This window comes from Pollicipes pollicipes, unplaced genomic scaffold, assembly GCF_011947565.3.
Source record: "Pollicipes pollicipes isolate AB1234 unplaced genomic scaffold, Ppol_2.1 Scaffold_4881;HRSCAF=5763_pilon_pilon_pilon, whole genome shotgun sequence".
NCBI classification, from domain to species: domain Eukaryota; kingdom Metazoa; phylum Arthropoda; class Thecostraca; order Pollicipedomorpha; family Pollicipedidae; genus Pollicipes; species Pollicipes pollicipes.
In genome coordinates this window covers 46,242,650-46,265,457 of record NW_023596576.1, presented here as the reverse complement: position 1 = coordinate 46,265,457, position 22,808 = coordinate 46,242,650, and the positions used below count along the sequence as shown (strand labels likewise).

The 22,808-nt window shown below is 50.8% G+C and overlaps 1 protein-coding gene and 1 pseudogene across 1 annotated transcript in view; both read left to right on the top strand.

The window, feature by feature from the left end:
* Positions 1-3,335: 3,335 nt before the first annotated feature.
* LOC119101570 (casein kinase II subunit beta-like) lies at positions 3,336-5,852 on the top strand (annotated as a pseudogene).
* Positions 5,853-7,836: 1,984 nt separating this feature from the next.
* Positions 7,837-22,808, top strand: part of LOC119100471 (short transient receptor potential channel 3) — a 31,449-nt gene continuing 16,477 nt past the window's right edge. The window contains exons 1-4 of the mRNA XM_037223563.1: positions 7,837-8,025; positions 8,056-9,003; positions 9,501-10,520; positions 10,575-10,730. Coding sequence (XP_037079458.1) covers positions 7,837-8,025; positions 8,056-9,003; positions 9,501-10,520; positions 10,575-10,730 — 2,313 coding nt within the window. The remainder of the gene's footprint in view (positions 8,026-8,055; positions 9,004-9,500; positions 10,521-10,574; positions 10,731-22,808) is intronic.

The following is a 22,808-nucleotide window of genomic DNA, read 5'->3' as shown; positions in this document are numbered from 1 at the left end:
GAAGTTAGCAACGTATTAGTATTGTAGAGCACGTCGGCCAGCGACGGGGTGGTAGCGTACTAGCAGGAGTTCTTGAAATCCTCTAGAAGATCGGAAGGCAACGATACTGGGCGAGGTGAGTGAATAGCGTATAGCCAAATTTCAAGTGTTTTTAGGTAAGCGGCTCTGGTCAGATTGCCGCCTCCGGATCCTCTCAAACTTAGAGCTTGGTGAAGGACATAAACGGCGCTCTTTCTGGCCTGTTAGGTCAACAATGGTGAAGAACAGTGAAGAGAGAAAACACAAAAACACGAAGTGGCTTTTAAATAGCTCGGAAAAACTCCTAAATTGCGCCAACAAATAGGCTTCTCCTCGGACTTGTCCCGCAACTTTATCAAAGTCGGGGGGGGTGGGAGCGCCAGGCGTTGAGGGCGTTATACTATAGCGTTTCCCGGCAGCATTCTGTACCTTTTTTGCCTCGTGACTATCGTAGGTCGGCGACGTGACGCTGGGGCAGCATCTGAAATTACACTTAAATGGTTACACAGTTTTCATGGTCATATATAGTTGGCACAATCATATCTGAATACGGAAAGAAAACAGAAAACAGGGGGAACAGGGAGCGAATACAGAAAGAAAACTTAATAATTTGGTAGCCTTACAGGTCAGTTTTGCCAGGAATGGCGTTTATAGATCTACACGAATAAATAAGACGTTGCGACAACCGCGCCGCGGGTTTGCCCTTCGAGTGCATTGCTTCAGTTGACCCGGAGTCGGGTGGGTGGCGGGTGTCAGGTAAAGCTCGGTTTGTTGTCATTATGTGGGACATGGATAATGGAGGAGTGTTTAAAATGTTTTGAATATTTCCAAATATCGTTGATGTATAAGATTTCGTTAAGAATTTAATGACTGAAACCGTTGTATGAAGTGCGAGGCCTACGCCGATGATACAGAGTTTGATACTTGATACCTACCTGAGCCGTCTTAAATGCCTGTTTGAAATATTGTGATCCTGTACATAAATGTTATTGGAAGCTTCAGATCATGAAATCTGTCGGTGACATGTAATATAAGCAAAAAGAAAAATTGCACGTGCATAGGTGACATAAGGCAATTAGTGTGGGGAGAGGTGCAATGAGCTGAGAGTGGCAGTGTATGCCTATCCCCAGTCTTATTTCCGAGAAATGCAGCGAGAGTGGGTGGGGTGGGGAGGGGCTGCAGCATAAAGTTTTGAGGGGAAAGCATGGGTCAAGCTGCATGGAAATGCACTTTTGTGCATCATAGGATTAGGTGAGCCTATTTCCCTGGCTCAGCCTTCCCAAACGATTTTAAAAAACCGTGCCCCCACCGCTGGTGTAATATACTTCTAGAAACTCAATATTTGGAGATGGAAGGGTATAACTGTAGATGCTTTTCAAAGTTCATAAGCCTCTTGGAAACTTGTTTTCAAAACTTGGCTATTTGCCATGACATTTTAGTTGAGAACTGATCAAAGGAATCTTCTACACATGCAACACATTTTGATCCTCTGATCTGACAGTTGAGTAAACATAAGATTAAGGTCTTTGATAATTTGTTGGAGTTCACTCATGGGCAGTCAACAATGTAGTCCATGTTCACATTATTTCTGAATCTTAACATGTCATTTATAAAACATGAATCTGGGTTGATAATGATTCAAACATATGTATATATAGATGGCTGTAAAATGCATACTGTTCCATGAATGAGTGCTGCACACATGTAAAGTGTTAGGTTGCAGACTTGGCACCCTGTGACAAATGAAGTGCTTTTCTGATGTTTGCCTGCAGTCAGTTTTAATATTCAAGTGATGCCGACATGTTTGCCAAATTGCTTTAAGTATTGTACAATTTGTGGATTACAATTTGCTCCTATCAAGCTGAAGTCAAGGGCAGTGTAATTATGGGAATGCAGACATATGTACAGTGCTATGAGCGGTACAAGAGATAGTGAATAGGCAGTCAATATTTTAGTACCTATTAAGTGTGAGTACTGCAATAATGATTCTGTGGGATAGCATGCAGATATGATGGTGCCAACTATATAGGACCATTAAAACTATGTAACCATTTAAGTGTAAGTTGGTGTAAGTCTTTACCAACAATTAAAGTGTGTATATTGCAATGTTCTTATATTTTCACTGCTATTTTGCACATGTCAATAAAATAGGGATGAAGGCAGTTGGCACATAGGAGCATTATACATTCTATTATAGAATCTGTTTTGGTTATTCTGGTACAATATGTTTGATAGGAGGTCTTGTTTTCCTGTTATATTTCTGACCCTGGAAAGCACCATTATAATTATCAAAGCTTCATAAATATTTAGATGATAAGACTAAGAACCTGCTCTTACCTTTTACCAATAATGTATTGTAGTCAATCACTGGCATTGCTTGTTTCATAAGTCTTAGGGAAGTGCATGCTCCAGAGGTCATTTTGACCCCTGAAATGTTCAAAGGTGGCTAAGTATATTTCAAGGTTGATGGGTCACAGCTCTAGAATAGGCTTGTTACATCCTTGATATAGGCTCCTATTTGCACTAGTTGGGTTGATGGATTGGTAGGTAGCTGACACTAGGTCAGTTTAGGCCATCACTATGTTCTGTTGTAAGATGAATGCACCCTATGCTTCTTTTGGCTGTCATTTCCTTAGCAATGTGCAATTTTAAATTTTGCTTGGGTTTTGCTCTTGGCTGTTGTTCACTCAAAATGGAGCCAATCTATGCCAACAGATGTTGTGGGAAAGTGTCACACCAGTGTACCCAGGGATATGTGAGCATGCACATGTACCAGGGATTAAACATTTAAATAAATATGCTTATGCTGCAATACCTGCATGATTTGCACCATGATCATTGCCCATTTATAGGGGTTCATTCCAACACTTTTGCATTCAATATACAAACATGTGTCAACTTCATTAAGCCATTCAGATTGTTATGTCATCTTTTCCTAGCCGTTCACTCTTAAAAATACAGTGCTTCATCTTTTTGGTTTAAGTGAACCCTGCATGGCTTATGCGATTACCACACACTGGCATTCCAGCAGCACTTAGGCCCCAGGGTGGGGAATGCGGGTCAAGGTGGTGTTGCAAGTCTTCGAGTAGACATCCACCAAAGCCTTGATATCAAAGATATGGTTCGGGTCATGGTTGTGATGGCCGCTGCCACACCTGCTTTACCAATGGAGCAACGATTATGATGGTCACTTGAGAACCTGTGGATCACGGGACTCAAGCCCAGCATGACATCAGTTGTATGTTGTCAAGTGGGAGGAGCTGTCAGGAGCCATGAAGCAGCTGACAGGTGTTGTTTCACAGGTTCCTTTCAAGACAATGAGCAGCTCTGAGGAAGTGTCGTGGATCTCGTGGTTCTGCGGACTGCGAGGGAAATGAGTTCTTCTGCGAGGTAGATGAGGACTACATCCAGGACAAGTTCAACCTGACAGGACTGAACGAGCAGGTGCCGCATTATCGGCAGGCGCTCGATATGATCCTTGACCTGGAGCCAGGTAAGTCTCAGATGCACACTTCTCATGGGGAGGCACGTGCTTAGCCTACTCCAGTTTTCACCAATCTGCTGACACAATGGAACCATGATGCCAAGCAGTAGTGTGGGCAGCTAAAAATGAGGTGATTTCGTTGACCATACACTACTTCACCTACATGTTTAAAAATCTTCCCTACTTACAATTTGGAGGAAGGTGGTTGATGCGTGGTGTCTCCATGCAGCACAAGGTAATGTGAATAAGGCACCCAGCAATGTTGTCATTAATTTAATCAGTGATGTCGGAAGGCTTATTTAGGCATGTTGCTAAAATGCTCTGTTTGCAACAGCCTTGTGATGAGAGTGTATCGATCCAGGTGTTACCTGAATTTGACCTTCCGCCTGCATGCGTGCCATCGCCAAATCAGCTGAGTCGGATGCAGTATGGTCCGACGTTCCGCAATCTATTGTGTAGGGCTGCCAGGATGTAAATGTAAATTCATGTTGCGGCACCTCCGTTTCCCCGGCGGCCCCCGCGCCGACGTTTGGGCCGCTGCTGGCCGCTGGTGACATCCCCGCCACCCGAGAGGCCAACAACGGACAGCGGCCGAATCCCGGCTGCAGCGCCGTGCATTCGGGAGGCTGGACACCGCGCCCGCTCAAAGGACCACGGACTTGACCGCCACGCTTCTGACGCATCGTTGCGGGATTGTCCGGTGTCGTGGCCAGGTGACCGTACTGTGTGCCGATGGCGGGTGCGGCGCGAGCCTCGTGGTGCGGACTGGAAGTGGACGTGACCGACCACCCCGGGCGGTGTCGCCTGCAGTCGGATCTGACGCTCCTCTCCCGTCGCAGATGACGAGCTGGACGAGAACCCGAACCAGTCGGACCTGATCGAGCAGGCGGCCGAGATGCTGTACGGCTTGATCCACGCGCGCTACATCCTCACCAACCGCGGCATCGCCCAGATGATCGAGAAGTACCAGTCTGGCGAGTTCGGCTACTGCCCGCGCGTCTACTGCGAGAACCAGCCCATGCTGCCCATCGGTGAGAGGGCGGCGCCGGCGACGGCGGCAGGTCCGCCTCCTCTGGTGCGCCGATGCGCTCGGCTGGATCCACTGTCACCGATGGCTGTAGTCTGTTGGTCGATTTATGCTGGTGCCCTTTGACTTATGCGGGAAGGAGAGACTCTGACGCCACCGACCTCTTTTGGCATCTGTGGTATGACAGTATGTGGCAACAGCCTTATGCAACCTTATGAAATCTTGAACAAATTCGTGTGTTTGGCCTCTGGCAAGGCGTCATGCGATGTACTTCTTGGCCGCCATTAGTGCATGCATACGCTTTCCATGATGACGGTTCGGCTCATGCGAACCTTTCGGCCGGCAGGCCTCTCTGACGTGCCTGGCGAGGCCATGGTGAAGCTCTACTGCCCCAAATGCATGGACGTCTACACGCCCAAGTCGTCGCGGCATCACCATATTGATGGCGCCTACTTCGGCACTGGCTTCCCGCACATGCTGTTCATGGTGCACCCCGAGTACCGGTCGAAGAAGCCGGCCAGCCAGTTCGTGCCCAGGTTCGTCCACCGGGCCACCGGCCTTTCCACACCGCTGCAGCAGCGGCTCGTGATGCTTGGACGCCAATATCCTTCTCGTCTTTCGCTATATTAACATGGCAATGCTTGTGGTGAAGTGAAATGAGCACGCTAACTCAGCTATTGTGTGAGCTTAAGTATAATTCGTGCACGCCCTTCGGATAAGGAGGAGCGCGAACATCGTTGCGCCGTATGACGTGGTCTTCCCGCCGCTCCCATCTTGAGAATCCGTGCGGCTTCCGCGGAAGCTGACACCCTACCTGGCTTGTACGTTCCTGGAATTCCTCGGCCTGTGTACTGTCGTACACAGAGGCAGCATTGATGTGTGGACTCATGAGTTTAAGTAGCTGGAATAGCGGGTTGAACGTCACATGCATGCACTGTTGTGTTGGTACTAGGCAATCTGCTTCTCTGGACTGGATCCACTGCTGTGAACACCTGATTTTATAACTGTGCCTTAGTTTAGGCCTTCAGCGTCTGAATATACTTTCGGCAAAATCTCACTCCCGTAGACGACAGCCTGTGTGTAATATGTATGCCGCCGCCACTCCACACCACTGACGTGTTGCCCGCGTCAGGCTGTACGGCTTCAAGATCCACTCGGTGGCGTACATGATCCAGCAGCAGGCTGCCTCGAACTACAAGGCAGCCGCTGCGCGCCATGAACTACAACAACGGCAAGCGGCAGTAGCCGGCCGACGGTCGGGTCTCAGCGAGGCGCGGCGTGGGTCCCACGCCGCTGTCGCCTGTGCCCTGGTGTCGCGCGCGGGCTTGGTCCGCCTGCCGCCGCCGGTCCGCCGGCACCTGCGCACGCAGACCGGGCGTGTGGCTCCGGGCGGCCGCGTGGATTCGAAGCCAGGGCGCCGCTGTGTGGTGGTGATGCTCCCCGAGGATGTGGGCTGGGTCCGCGTTTGGCGCATGCGCAGGCGCGGCTGTGGGGTCGTGACATTACCCCGTTATAGTGTAATTCTTCATGCATGGACGCTGGCGTGACCTTGTGAGACGGCGGAGTTTGGTCGGTCTGGCTCCGTGCGAATGCTGTGAGTGCTGCGCCGGCTGCTTGTGTTTCTGCTGGTCCCGACAGACGCTTTGCAATGCCTCCGTCGTGTCGTCACGGAGTGGGTCCCGTCCCAAAGCGTATGGACTGGCTGAGGTCGGCCTCGCTGAGCAGGACGGGCGGCGGTCTTCCCTGACGGGTATGTTGTCTCGCGCCGCGAGGTGCCGGCTTGCTTTCAGCAGCCCCCGCGGAGCGAGGACAGGTCACTGCGCGTGACGTCGGCAGTGGCTCGCCGCGGACGGGGCAGGCGGCTTTCGTCTGGCCGACCCTGGACGGCGGGCCGGGCCGACGCTGGCCCGCCGGGGGCCGTGACCGGGCTGGAGACGTCCGAGGTGCAGTCGTCGCCGCCTTCAGCGGGCCGCCGGGTCCGCCGCAGCGGAGCGGTGACGGTGCTGGCGGGTGCCGAGGCGCCTGCTGTTTGACGTGTCGATTGCGTTCTGACGTTAAAGTGCTGTGTTGCAAAGTGTTCATATCGACCCTTCTGACGTAACCTTGTGCAGAATACATGAGCTGCGGTGTTCGGAACAGGACCCGCGTGTAAATGTGGCCGTGAAATCGGAACGGCTTGCGCCAGTCAGTGTTACAGCAGGTCGACAATGACCGATATCGTGGCCCCGCTGCAAGCAATTGTCATGGTCAACACTGGCTTGGCGTTGGGAACTAGTGTTGCAAATAACGTTCGGGACCAGGTCAACCACGCGATCGTGCAGTGCGCAGGATACATACCGCTCGTTTCCAATAGATGCGAAAAACGTGCTAGCCGGCGTATTTCGCAAGGAGTGTAAGCCGTTGTTTGAAACTGGATGATCTCGGTCAGCGAGCGGCGGCTCAGCTTTGCGTGGCTATCGCAATGTTCAGGGTTGACGTCGCTCGAACGCCCTGCGCTCATCCATCAGCTCGGGCGGCCCATATGGCCATCATTATTTTCATCACCTACCGCTGTCATCTTGCCAGCATCGCTATCATTATCCCAACACCGCTGCGTCGGCGTCCGGCGGTAAGATAAACGGAGATATTTTCACAAAGAAAGAATAGTAATAGCCTTGTTCCTTGTAGAAACAACAGGACAATGTAGAGATAGATGTGTTGATATTTCGACAACAGGCCTTTATCAAAACAAACGACAGTTATGAACTGTTATTCGTTATATCGTTATTCTTTATACGGATAACGGATATTAACCGTTATTCGCTTCGACAAAGGTATGTTGCCGACATATCAACGCAACCTATCTGCCCATTCACTTGGTTACTCTACGGGGAATAAGATTATTACTACTCTCAATATGCAATAGCAGAAGACTTTTGCTATTGTTTCGGTAAAGGCATGTCGAAGTATCAACCCAACTATATCTCCAGCTTCCTGATTTTTCTCCGAGGGAATAAAGCTATTAATACTGTCTTATCTATGTGAGTAATGGCCCTCTCTAGTGCACTGAATAACTTACGAAATATTGCCATTCTGGGCGGACATGATTTTCTCTGCACGTGACCAGAAAAAATCAAATGGAATTCAGACAGCCATTAGAGGAGAGACGGATGATTTGTCGCCTCACCCACCTTGAGTTGATGCACTAAAAGAACAGTCCATGAGCCTGGTTTTCGTCTTTTACACATTTTCTCGTATTACTGGTCACAAATCAACGCAGTCATCTCATTAGCGGTGCCTCGATCCGGCTGTGAGGTCCGCCGCCATGATGTCGTCGGACAGCGACGACTCTGACAGCGAGGCGGTGGGCCTGCGTCTGCGCCTGAGCACCTCGGGCCCGCTGCGGGCCAGCGAATCACTTGAGTCACTGGTAGCCGGCCGACAACCAGCCGGCTACTTCCACCCAGCTACCCTGCTGCCGGCACTCAGCGACGAGCAAAATACCTTCATGGCGCTGGTCGGCGACGGCGACACGGAGGCGGTGGAGGCGTTCCTGGCCGCCGCACCGGGCTTCGACGTGAGCTGCGCCGCGTTCGACGGCGCAACGGCTCTTCACGTGGCTGTGGAGCGCGGCGACGCGGCCATGGTGGCGCTGCTGCTGGGCCGGCCCGAGGTGCGGTTGGCCGACTGTGCGCTGTACGCTGTGGCCAGCGGCGACACGGATCTGGCTGAGCTACTACTGTCGAGGTTGCCGGCCGACCGTGAGACCCGTGGCTACCTGGACAGCGCGGCCTACACGCCCGACATCACGCCGCTGACGCTGGCCGCACACAACGACGACTACGAGATGATCCAGCTGCTGGTGTCGCGCGGCCACCGGCTGCACCCGCCGCACGCGCCCACCTGTTTCTGCGCTGCCGTCTGCTTCAGCAAGCTCAACGGCGAGGACCTGGCGCACTCGCTGAAGCGGTTGAACACGTACCGCGCGCTGGCCTCGCCCGCCTATATCTGCCAGACGTCGCCTGATCCCATTTACACGTGCTTCACGCTGGCCGAGGAACTGCGGACGTGCGCCGAGCATGAGATGGAGTTCCATACGTTGTATTCCGAGCTGTCGGCGCAGGTGCGCCAGTTCGCCGTGAAGCTGATCGACTATTGCCGCACCACGGAGGAGCTGGAGCTGATCGTCACACAACGCAGGGGCTGCTACGAGGGCTCACGCCCTTTCCGGTACCCCCGCATCCTGATGGCTGTGGACTTGGGCCAGAAGGAGTTTGTCGCCCACCCCAAGGTGCAGCAGGTGTTCACCAACCTGTGGCTGGGTCGGCGGCAACGTTGGCGACACCACTCGCTCGCGAAGAAGGTCGCCATCTTTGTTTTTCAGCTGTTGTTGCTGCCGCTCACGTCCGTGTTCTTCATCCTGGCGCCGCGCTCCAAACTGAACACCTACTGGGACTCTCCAATCAACAAGTGGCTCAACTGGATGGCCTCCTACGTAAGACACAGTTCGCTGGTGCATACCGTATTCAGCGGCATCCCTTCGTGTACGTCCGCGCCCTGAGCCCCTCAATATTTTTCCGAGCCATCCCCAAATGCATGTGAAAGAAAAAGGAATACTGGACCAATGAAACGCAGCAATTTTATCTAACAGCCGGTACGTTAGAAACCTAAACGCATCTCTGTTACCGCGCGCTCGGGTGGGAGTAAATTTGGCCTCCCCGCCAAGAATGTCTACAGAATAACTTGCGAACGCGCGACGTAGTCGCCCCGAACTTTGCCTAATTATAGGCAATTGTGTGCCCGATTTTTTGGTGGAACAACTCATAGGTACTTTGCAAGGTTGCTGACCTGTGGCAAGACAAAATCAGACCATGGCTGTCAGCGAAGGTAATTCCTAGGGAGTCTTTCAGTGTAATGCGGCAACCGAGATAAGTCTAGTAAGCATCTCGCAGGCCCTACTTAAGTGGTATCGCTCGTGCCCGTCCTCCGCAGGTGGTGTTCCTGTTGATGATAGTCGTCTCCGAGATTCTGGACGAGATCAGCCAGGTGCGCGGTCCACCGGACTCGGGCCTCGAGTTCCCCCTGATGCTCTGGGTGATCAGCATCACCTATTCCCACGCCCGCCAATGCTGGCGCAAAGGCTTCAAACGCTTCTTCGGCAGCGCCTGGCATTGGTACGACACCATCATGTTGTGCTTCTTTTATCTGGCGTTCGTGTGCTGGGCCGTGTCCGGCTACGACGTGCGTCACTACAACAACGTCCATCTGCACCGCAAGTTCTGGCACCAGTACGACCCGACTCTGGTCGGCGAGAGCTTCACGGCCGTGGCCAACATCCTGGCCTTCATCAAGCTGCTGTACGTGTTCCAGCTGAGCGCCACGCTCGGTCCCCTGCAGATCTCGCTGGGCAAGATGATCAGTGACGTCGGCCAGTTCCTGGTCTTGTTTGCCGCCGTCGTCGTCTCGTTCTCGTCCGGCATGAACCGGCTGTTTGACTACTACAAGGGCATGGTGCGCAAGCTGGGCAACGGCGATGACGCCGTGCAGATGCACTCGTTTGTGAACCTACGCTCGGCGTTCCGCACCCTCTTCTGGACGCTGTTCGGTCTGTACGACCTGCAGTCGGTCACGGTGGTGATCGAGAACCTGCCCGGCGGCAGCAAGGATCTGCCCATCATCAACAGCCATGGCTTCACTGAGGCCATCGGCTACATCCTGTTCGCGGCCTTCCACGTGCTCTGCGGCATGATCATCATGAACATGCTCATCGCCGTGATGACGTGCACGTTCCACGAGGTGCACGCCTCCGCTGACATCGAGTGGAAGTTCGCGCGCAGCAAGGTCTGGATCACGTTCATCCTCGAACCCTCCATGCCACCGCCCTTCAACCTCATACCGAGCGTGCAGAGCGTGTGGCGGATGTTCAGTTGGCTGGGACACGTGCTGGTGCGCCGGCGCGGCCGCACTCCGCGCTGCGACGCCCGCCGCTGCTGCTACCAGGAGGAGGAGCTGGCCGCCGCCGACAACGTCAACCAGTACCGGCTGCTGGTGGCGGCGCTGGCGCAGCGCTACTTCCGCGACCGGGCCGAGAGCGACGCGCAGGAGGCCGCCACGGCCGCCGAGGTGGACGGCCTGCTGGCCGAGGTGCAGGGCATCAAGGCCGAGGTGCGCGACCAGGCCTGGGGCCGGCAGCGCTCGCCCGCGGCACGCGCCGCCGACGCCGTCAGGACCCAGACGCACCGGCCTGCTGGAGTCGAGCGAGCACAACCTGGCGGCGGCAGTGCGTGCTGATGGGGTGTGAGTGCACCGATGTTTGGTGGGTGATGGTGGAGCGGGTGTTGTTGTTCGAATTGTCTGACCTCGTGAGAGACCAGTGTTTATGCTTTGTCACGCTCTGATACTACCTGCTGGGAACAAACTCAGCACGTGACAGCGTCTCAGTGATATCAGAGTCGAGCTCGTGCATACCTGCTTGATGCAAGAAACATGACTGCAATGATTCGTTTGCACCTGATGAGCATTGTGCGGGAGAAGTGTTATTAAGTATATTCTCCTGAACCGCCTTGCGAAGGCTGCAGCCTTATGCTGTGACTGCCCATCTCTTCACAATGCCGTAAACGCATCAGGTGTCATGGGCGACGGTGGATCTGCCATTCTGGTAGTTACACATAGGGAGTGTGTGTGTTGCACATAGGGGAGTGTGGGGATGGTTCGGCGTCTGAACCATCCAAACTTGTCCGAACCTCGGACACCTTTGAACCGCTCGAACTGTCTGACAAACTACCCAATTCGTTGGCGGCAATAAATGTGCTACAAATCATAGGATATCTTACGTTTGCCACTTATCTGCCACTTACAACGTTGGGGAGATTCCTTGTCTAACAGACACGTGATTCAAAGACAATTGCTCTAACTGCCGCAGTAATGGTGCGGCGGGCTCGGGCAAAGTGAGGTGGGCTGTCTGCGTCCGATGAGTGCTGTTTGGATGTAACTGTGAATAAAGCGAAGCTCCACGTTTAACAGTGCGGTACATGATATCAAGTATGAACGAATCGTCGGAATCTGAAGGACGTCCAATTTCAGGTTGCTGACTACAATGACACTACAAAGTCACTCAAGGAGGCCCCAAAAGAAAGTCAAGACGTTATAAGGGTCTCCGGCTGCTACTCTGTGGAGGGCCGCCATGAGCAAATATGTGGCAGATGCCGAACAATATTAATCTTGCCAGCAGAGTGGTTCTGCAACATGGCAAGCCTGATTATGCTGACAACTTGCAAACTACGACAAAGGTCACGTGACAGCTTTGAGAAACTGGCTTAATGTGTAGTTTCGAAAAGTACACATTAACACTTGGCGTAAGATTCTACTTTCGCTTTGAGAAACTGGCTACAGAATGTGGTTTCCGTCGCCACAAACGGACCCAGAGTCAAATTACCAGGACTCGATGTTCTCTGTTCATCGCAACAAAGCGAGCTCCTGTTTGGCCGAGTCGAAACCGCAGGATTCGAGCTCAGGTCCCAGGGCTCAGACTGGTGGAATGTTGAGCGGGCGGGCTCGGACCCACGTTACATGGAATGAGTGGGTCTGAACTTGTAGTCCGGGTTTTAGCACTCGGACTAAAATGACATGGACAGACTGGACTTGAGACTCGGAATGCGACCGAAGGCACCATAACTCAGACTCGGACCCAGGCTTTCATGCTTAGGTTTTTGTCCCCACCACGCAGCGCGATTCCCTGAAACCGTTGGTTGAGCTAGCTGAACGTAGATGTCGCGCCAAACGTGTTGTTCTCCTGCCCCAGCCGTGTACTGGCGCAACGATGCGTCCTAAATCATATGTACTTTGAGTGCCGCACCAAAGGTTATAGAGGTACAGAATCTGCACCGAATGACTGGTATGTGTTATATATAGAGTACGTTTCTCAACGCTCCACACCTGCACGACCGGCATGTAAAAGTATTTGCTGGGGTTAAACCCACAAAAAATCCGTCCTAATGAACTTATTTTTGCACTGGTTTAAAAAGAATGTTAGCCATTCAGTCATTCACTTTAAAGCGCAGGGCTGTACACTGCACTGAACGATCTACATAATGGCTATCTTCGTTCAAAGCCCCATACAAATGTGGAACACTCCCTTTAAGTTTTTGAATACTTTCCAGGCTGCGCAGTACCACGAAATAGTTCATGCTTTGGGAGCTTTTCACTTTCGTCCCACGAGGGGAAGGCCTCACAGACATCAACAACAGAGTGCAAAGACAACGACAGAGTGCATTGCCTACGAGAAAAAAGCAGAAGAATGCGGCTTTTAAAACCATATGCTCGTGTAGCCACCAGACGGTGTGTGAAGTCTTCGGAGTTATCGTTGTTAAGGTCAAAGGTGAATTATATGGAGAAAAAGACTGGAATAATCTATCAAAGGCTGGCTTTAACTGGCTTCGGTTCAGACCGATCCGTACAGATGTGCGCCATCTTGCTTTGTTGTTGCAATGTACAGTGTGTGCCAGTGTTGGATCGATATGAAAATGTGTAAGAACTATACGTATGCTACACGCATATGCACGATGACAGCTGTTAACTATCATGCGACGTGATGAAGTTCCGCGACATTGTAGTGAAAAGGTATCGGGCTGTGAATGCATTGCATGTTTTTGGGATGGTAAGGGCTTGCGCTAACTTTCTCCCTGGAATGTAAACCGGTCATCTATTTTACTTTCGTTGAGAAGAATGGGTATAAGACAGAAGTATCAGCCTTATTCCTCGGAGAAAACCAGGAGAATGGAGATGTAGTTGAGTTGATATTTCGACAACATGCCTTCATCGAAACAATATCAGAGGTCACTTCTGAAAGCAAAAGCACTTCTGCTGCTATTTCGATAAAGGCATGTTGTCGAAATATCAACCCAACTATATATCCATTCTCCTGGCTTTCCTCCGAGGAATAAAACTAATACTACTGTCTGATCCATGTGAAAATGCTCCCCGCCAGTGCAATGAACACTTACGTAATGAAGAACAGGTGCATTCAATTGCGTGTTTGCTATCAGGGGGATGGGAATGTTTAACTTCTCGTGACTCTTTACGTTCCTCCTAATGTATGCATGAGCCTGTTTTTCATATCGTTTGACCAGGGCTGAGGAGAGAATAAAGGTTATCCTGAAAGCTGCCGTTTAATAAAACAAGCTGATCGAAATCCTATCCTATTACATTAGCCATATCCCAGCCCGGTAATATTTCTAAACGTATAAAATCATTCGACCTGAATTATTTACTCCCTTGGTTACACCTCATTTCTGGCATGTTCAGTAGGTCTTCCGTTTTCTACCTGGGAATTCAGCAGCATTGCAACGTTTCAGTTACTATGCCAGTATTGACATAAGGTTTTGTACCTTGCGGTACACACAGGCTGGGCGTCCCTGGTCACCCTTTCCTGGTTGATGGGTAGGATAAAAATACCGCCGACATGACCATGAAAGAGAGATCGTAGACCATACACCATTGAGGTCTGCAACTTCAAGTTATTATAATATTTAAAAGAAAATGCTTTACACTCAGCTAACGGAAAATTCAGCACCGTGCTCTGAGCTGTTCATGAAATATTTGGGGAAACGGGTCCTCCTCTCGTAGGGCGAGGGTTAAGCGTGATACAATCTTAAGACAACGCACAAGTAGATGAGTATAGAGCCCACAAAGTTACAGGCAGACCATTGCTAATGACACCAATTAAATCGTAGTCATTGCACTGCGGTTCTCTGCTCGTACAGAGCTGTCCGCATCATATCAGGATGCATGTCGTATTATGGCGGAAAGTCAGGACGGCGTCCTGCTTTACCGTCTAAAACCCCGTAACCCTTGCTACTTGCAAGATCATTATCTTACTATGAGTAACCACTTTATGTTGTCTCAGTATGTAGCGTGAAATGGCGTCAAGTTTTGCCCTACACATTGAGTTTTTGACGGGCCTGTGAAGCACCAAACCGGCTATCATAAGTGAAAGTATGTCAGCTGTCGTCGCAGTCCTCCAACTGTCGCCAATAACATAGTGTGAGAGCATCCCACGATCTCAATGTTGACTGATCTTGACGCTGTGATACACCTGCCCACCAGTGCTTTGAAATGTTTCGCAGTGTTTATAAAAACACAAAATATTAGACTGAATTAAATGCCTTTAGTCATCATTAGTCTTTATCAATACTCTGCATGACATGACCGTGAATTGTCTCAACTCGTCTTTGCTTGCTCGCCGCCACCTCACGTTTTCTGTCAAATAGTTCAAGAGACACTCATCTCTCTAAAACTTGCGCTGGAGCCGTGCAGCGTGATTAAACCATACGAAGGTATCATAAACTGTATCACGACCAATTGTGACCTTCATCAACTGAAGCGAAAACGTCACGTCTCAAGCCCCTTTCCATCGGCAACGTCGGGGAAGAGACTGTTTTACGTCCAACATAAACTGTTGAAACTGTTGGCTACGCCGAGCTCAGCGACACGTTATTGTCGTGTTGTTCCGTACTTAACCGCGGTCACCAAGAAAAGGCGGTGCTCAGTTGGTACTGGAAGTAAAGGAAGCGGAAAGTCGGCACTGAAGTTCCGTCCTTCTTGGAAGTGGTGACAGGTGTAAGGTGCGACGCCTGTCACACCCCGTCGGCCGGTCGATCAACGCCTGCCCACGTTTGACCTTTGACCTCCGTGCCCAGCGAGAGCTGCTCCTGGCAGCTGACACCCACGGGGCTGGTGACCCGGACGGACCTTCAGCTCGTGACGCTGTCTGTCGTCGATCTGACTTATCATTGTGAGACATTGCGCCAACGAAACGCAGAAACAGCAGCAGGGGTTCATACACAGTGGCAGTGCTCTGGGAATCGACTCCGCGTCTGGGCCACGGCAGAGCTCTTCTCTAGCGACCTTTCACTTAGTGCGGCGGAACCACGCCACCTCACCTGGCAGGTGCGGTGCAGGGACACTGAGCCACTGTCACAGGGACACTGAGCCACCGTCACGGCGGCATGCAGGGACACTGAGCCACCGTCACAGCGGCATGTAGGAACACTGAGCCACTGTCGCGGCGGCATGTAGGAACACTGAGCCACTGTCACGGCAGCATGAAGGAACACTGAGCCACTGTCACGGCAGCATGAGGGAACACTGAGCTACTGTCACGGCAGCATGAAGGAACACTGAGCTACTGTCACGGCAGCATGAAGGAACACTGAGCTACTGTCACGGCAGCATGAAGGAACACTGAGCCACTGTCACGGCAGCATGAAGGAACACTGAGCCACTGTCACGGCAGCATGAAGGAACACTGAGCCACTGTCACGGCAGCATGAAGGAACACTGAGCCACTGTCACGGCAGCATGAGGGAACACTGAGCTACTGTCACGGCAGCATGAGGGAACACTGAGCCACTGTCACGGTGGCAAGCATCACCGTCCCAGCAAATATGATCAGAGCCGAATGAGTGCTAAATTAGAGACGTATATTGGCCAAAAGGGGCACCGAAACCAGCTGAAAAGTAAAAAGCTTGCATATTGACAAAATCTTCGAACTTACTATCTCAGCGCACTCTAGGTGAAGATAACCTCGGGTAAAACATGAGATTCAGGTTAAGTTAGCGTGTTTGATGTTTCGCCGTGTGCCAAAATATGGTTATGCGCACATTTGTGTACGTTTATGTTAAGCTTTCAGGCTCAACGTCGCATTAATTTGCGTCCGAGAATACCCGAACTCATATTGTTCGACCTGCTGTCCCTCGCCAAGATGCACCTTTCTTATCTTTTCGAAGATGTCCTACGAAATGTCGAATGGATCACTACTGACCTAACTTCTTGATTAAAGAAACTTTATTAGTCGGCCGTAAAAGTTTTAACTTCCCGAAATGCCACGCATTTGATATATGACGCTGTTCCCAAAGGTCTATAAAGCGAAGACGTGGGATATCGGCCCTTTAAAATCCTCGGCACTGCGTTCACAGTACCGTCTGTATTCAATAGTTTAGATCGTGACACATTGGATATCGTCAATGTGCGTGGCCTTTTCAAAGACAAGTTGACGTTAAGGTCACATGAGCTCAAAATTGGAAGCAAGCACTGTTATGACATTGCCTTATCTGACATTGTTTTGGCCGAAGACAAAGCCCAAAAGCATCAAAGTTTCGATTTTAAAAGCTTTGGAGCCGAACTAGAAATGTGTACAGTGGGCCCAGCTCTTGCGATGTTCATAGTGATGGCCGACAAGTGTAATGCGATTCGTTTCGTCTGAGTGTCTACTTCACTTGCAGAATTTTAGGCATTGAGAAGGAATTCGGGAAGCTTATTTGACTGACTCAAGTTTACGCGTTTAACCAGATTACTAGTGGGAAACACAAAAAGTGCACCCCCTTCAATGCAAGAATGGACGTGCGTTCCGAGCATGCACGACTGACGATTTACATGCCTCCAGCAAAGATGGCTGCCGCCAGCTGTGCGACGCGGTCTACATCGTGTTAACAATTGTGACATGGGCTGCAGCAGTAGGCTGCTGACTGGTAAGCTGACAAGGCCTGTCAGTAGAAATTTCTCCAGGTATTTGCCGTCAAAATGGAAGGCATCGTCTCAACAACAGACATATCTGCAGAGTATTGGTGTTTAGCTCTATTTCCCTGATCCAATTAGTCTGATTTGTCTAGTGTAGTGGACAATAACGTGCACAATAAAGCTTGTGTTGCGAAATTAGACAGAAATATCGAAAATGAACAAAGGGCTATTAGAATAAAATCTGCTGTTTCTTAAAGCGTATCCACGGTGTGAACGATGCTGCAGAAGCTTCAACATACCGTCGAGTTGAGAGAAAAATGGATCATTGCACACAACGCACGCTGCTACGCTCAGCCTATTAAGTCTCCGACATGTTCTCAACATTAGGGCCCTAACATGGATGTCACATTTGTATCCATGCAAGGATCACCCCAATCATTCTCTTGATCCCGAAATGGCCACTTGGCTCACTGTGCCTACGATTCTTAACGACCCTTGAAACATTCATAGGGTTAAATGGTGCGAAATGACAATTTCATCGGAGACGTCAACTAGATGACATTTTGGACGTAACTACGGATACTTGTTACGACTATGGTGGGCTGAAGGCGTGTTGAGCATATAAGCCAACGACAGTTGTTAAGAAAATGGCACTTGCCGAAAAATCATTCTTGAGATTATATATTTCGGTTATTGCACGGAGAGTTGCAGCATACTGCTCCAATTCATTCGACACAATTTGCTGCCGGGTGCTTCGTCTTTGCGCTGTCATGATTCTGCACAGTCTGACGTTGGCGAGGGGCCTGCGTCAAGCGATTACGCAGAAGTCGCATTTTTGTGATCACGGTGTGACGATTTTTGATTTATAGCATGTTGCATGAGTCTAAGCGCACAGATGACGAACTTTCAGGTGGAGATTTTGCTGCATTTGAACAGCCGCGCTTGGGAATAATGATTTACCGTTGCCTCTGGAGAAAACAAACTTCAAAACATTCTCCACTGGTTCAGTCTCGTTATGAAATCCACAATATGCGTCGTTCAGCTGGACGGCACAAGCCAAAGGAAAACAGCAGAGCTTCAGCACTTGGCTAACTCTCCGCGGCCCCGTTCTCCAACCAAAGTAATTGAAGGTCATCGACTGAATGGTTGTTTGGCAAGTTTGCGGGCTGAAGTTGTACCGACTTGACTGCAGACTGAAGCAGGGCACGTGGTCGCCGGCGGCGTGCTGAGCAGGCCGTCTGGGGACGCGTGCGGTGTCGTCCAGCGCGCCGGCCCGTATCGATGCAGCACTGAGCACGTTGAAAGCTTTGTTTGCTATTTGCCGGAGCGAAAAACTGTGGACACGGGTAACAGGCACACAGGGTGTCACGACATTAGTGCTACGGCAAAAACTCCGACCGATATGAGTGCTACAATGTCAGTGACACGCGGCATCACTTCTACTGCAAAAACTAAAGCAGACTTTACTCATACGCGACATTTCTTCCACTGCAAAGACTATACACAGCGTAAGTGCTACACGACAAAGCTTACACTTCCAAAACTTTTCATGTAGTTGTACCTATAGCAAAAACTTACAGTCTTCACTTATACGCGACATTACATCTGCTGCGAAAAGTTCATACACGACATGAGTGCTACACGGCAAGACCTATGCACCAAAAAACTCATGCTTGTCATTACTTTAACAGCAAAGACTTATCTACACAGTCTCCGCTGATAAACGACATTACTTCTACTGCAGAAGCTCATGCGCTACATGAGTGCTACGCTGCAAAACTTATATTGCAGAAATACATACCAGTCATTACTTATTCAGATTTGATCACCCGTCTTTGCTGTAACACTAATGCGCGTTCGAGTCTTTGTAGAAGAAGTAATGCCGTATATAAGCAGCGGCTGTATATGCTTTGCAGTAGAAGTAATGACGAGGACAAATTTTTGAAATACAGTGTTTGTCGTGTAGTAAAAATGCCGCGTATGCCCTTTTGCAGTAGAAGTAATGTCGTGCGCAAGCAATGACTGCAAACGTGATTGGAGTAGAAGCAATGACAAGTGCAAGTTTTTGCAGCATAAGTTTTGTAGCGTATTATTAATGCTGTGTATAATCATCCGCAGTACACGTAATGTTGTAACAGTCCTGCCGATAGGAGCTTTTGTCGCAAGACCGATGTCGTGGAGCCGGCACACAGACGTAATTAACCCAGCATTTGCCATCGGCTCGAGAGGGAACCCTTTACCTTACCACCTGCAGACGGGTTATTACCTTTTGTTACCATTCATATGAGGGTCGACCAGCTTGATTTACCTGTTGTCGGCGGCTGACCAGGGCAGCCGACCATCCACCGGGTGGTGAAATCATTTGCATTCATCATAGCCTCGAGGGTTGTCCTTGTTATTACTCACCGAAGACAAGCTAGGACTCTGATGCAACCATAGTCGAAAGCTTCGAGAGCCTTTTGCTTCATCGTTCACCAAGGGCACCCCGGGACCGGCCTTCAACCAGGCGGCAAGAGCTCAGACGCTTTCTGGACAACTACGAGGTGGTGGTGATGCCTTATTTGTCATCATACGCAGAGTAATGTAAATGATACGCACAACGAAAAAAGCATCAGTGAGCGAACAGCGCTACACCGACGCCATCTGGGCGGGGCTCGCATTCACAACAAACCGACAAAAGAATCGTGCTACTTAATAACGCTTTATCTGTGGGCAAGAGCACACAAGTGCTACCGCACGCTAGCACAGCCTTGGCACGGCACGCACATGCCGCGGGACATTGGTGTGTCGGCCCCAACAAGCGGCCCTCTCACGGGCCATTGGCGCCTTTGAGACGGCGACTGCGCGCAGGTGAGCTGGCCGGTGCTGGGAGCGGGCAGCCGCAGCGTCCGCTGTTGTAGAGTCCGGTTTTCGATGCTGCATCGCAGCGGTGACCGGGCGTGTCGACCATCTCACCGTATGGCTCGCGGGCTCGCTGCGGCTGTCTGACGCCCCGTGCGCGCGTGTTCGGAGCCCTGCCGCCGCGTCATAGCGCCCGCCTTACACTTAACGCAGCTGACAGCTGTACATCGCGTCTCCATTACGACGTGCCATCGTTGGCGCGCGCTCGACCGGCCGCCCGAGCCGGCATCACTCGATGGCGACGGCTGTGCGGCGGGTACGGCCGGCCGCGGGCGACAGTGCCTGGAACGGCCGTTATCTCGCCCGTCATTCGGGTAATATTAGCTCGACGACATCCAGCACGAGCCATGAGAGGGAGAAACCCAGACCTCCGTGGCGATGCTGCGGTTCCGTGCGTACACTGAACGGTGCCTGCTAGGACAGCATCACTGCTGTTGAAAAGCTTCTCTAAAAATCTTCAGATTTGGCTCGCTTGCTTTCGGTTGCCACCAATGTTCTTCGTCGATTTTATATTTCGTCTTCTTTAACTGAAACATAACCAAGGAGCCAGCAGAACGCGCAACTCTGATTGCATTTTAAATGTACAAATGAAATAAAATAGCCGGGCTCCAATAACCCGCTATTCATTTTAAGATGGTTTATTCAATCGTTTCTGAACTGATGGCAGGGCGTTACAACTATTTCTTCGAGGTTCTACAGATTAAGTAGCATCCGTGAATTTAACACCTGCGCAGATACAAATACTCTGTCAAACATGCGTTGTTGATACGGCTATCACCCATTCGACTACCGATGACCATCTTTTTTTCCAAATCCATTAATGGAAAATTACATTGAATAGTCTTGGGCATGCATGCTCGTAGCATTTAGTGGCAACAGCTTCATACCCGGTGCTTAAGTATCCAAAGGCGGCGCGGCGTCGGCCCCGCTCAAAACTGTAGGTGAAAGTTATCCTCTCGTATTAACATGCAACCATGAAGTTTACTTTTAATAGACTTCCGAGCGCATTATTTCCCGACGCATGCTCGTTTTCGCGGGCCGTCGCCTGGTGTTAGCGGCGAGCGGCGACCGCGGCGCGGTCAGCGCCGCTCGGTTCGGTCCGGCGGAGGGATCTCAGAGGGATACATCATACACCGGTCCTCTCCATGACGCCTCTCACCGGGACAGACGGTCCCAGATCAAGCAGCGGTCCTCAAGAATGCAATAAGGATTCCTTAACGGGGCAGCAGGTCCAACAACTGACGCAAGGATCACAGTGCAGCTTGCCAGGCGCCTGGTAAGCTGCACTGCACCGGAGGTCCCCGCGTCGTTTCAACGACGCGGGGACCTCCGGTTGGGTACTGGGGCTCCTGTCCGACGCAGGGCCCTTCCATTGCCGCTTTGTGAACCCTTTCTTTGTCATTTCTCAGACATAATTTTATTATTAGCGGGTACCGACCAACGCAAGAGGACAAATTTGGCATTTAGTGTCTTATACCTGCTCTTCTTCTACAGTTGTGCCCATGGGCGACTAGGGGAAGCTAGCCGACACAGGATCCCATGTGAGGCACTGCGGGCCGCTCGACGATACAGCCCCTCTCCCCCACTGAATGAGGAGTGCCGGCTAATGTAAGAGGCCTTTGGTGATAATCGAGCCTTGTCCTGTTGTTAAATGGTCCCTTTTCAACCGACCGACAAGGCTTTTCAACCGATACGGAGCCATGTGTGCAGCATTGATACCTTTGGCCCGCATAGAGGCCCTTATTTTCCCAAGTGGCCCCCGAACGTCGGCAGAGGCCCTCTGACTGACATTTGAGGCCAGGCAGTGAAGAGCACTGCCTGCTTGTGTCAGGCCAGTAATCATTCAGAGCATTTGAGAGGCTCGGCTACTTCAGTGGTGGCGGGTCAGAGAGTGTGGTCCCACGGGTGGTGGCGGGTCAGGGTATGGTCCCACGGGTGGTAGTGGATCATGGTATGGTCCTACGGGTGGTGGTGGGATCAGGCGTCATCCCACGGGCGGTGGTGGATCAGACCGGTGGTGGTGGATCAGGGTATGGTCCCACGAGTGGTGGGAGGTCAGGGTGTAGTCCCACGGGTGGTGGCGGGTCAGGGAATGGTCCCACAGGTGGTGGCGCGTTAGGTAGGCAAATTGTTGCCAGCGAGGGGCTTCACTTCACTTAAAGGACTATTCATAAACCGCCCCTAATGTAAAGCAGCCGAGAAACACTCTATGTGTTGGCATCTGTCAGATGTTTTTTCCCTTGGTCAGTTTTATGTCACAAAATTCGGTGTCCCTAGGAACCTGTTTATCTAGCTGACTTATCATGGTTTGCGAACAACTCCTTGAAGTCTCCTGGTAGTATGTTTACTATATCAGACCAATCACAGGCTGCTACTTCTGTTATGTTGACGCCTGCGAATAATTTATCAGCGATGTTCCTTTTCTCCAGGACCATGCAATATTGGCTTAAGCCCTATCTAAATGGATTTTCAAAGTTTCAGCCTTCACTGAATCTAGTCTAGTGCTTAATTGATAAGAGAGTAGCAATAGCCTTATTCCTCGGAGGAAACCAGAATAATGGAGATAAGCATGCGTCTGGTTTTTCCTCCGAGGAATAAGGCTATTACCACTGTTTTATCTTCTTGAACAATGCTCCTTGCAAATGCACTTAACAACTTACGTAATGCCTAATTGCATTTCAAGCTTCGAATGCTGCACCCTAGCACCCGCTCTTCCCCATTACTTAACACGATTCATATGTATCGTAGATGATAAAGTCTCTGTTTTTCACACCAAAATCGCATTTACATTTTTCAACAGCACAAGAAACACAAGTGCTTGTGTAACACAAGTGCCTACGGGCTTGCTCTACTGAGCGACGGATGTGACTCTTTTAAAACGCA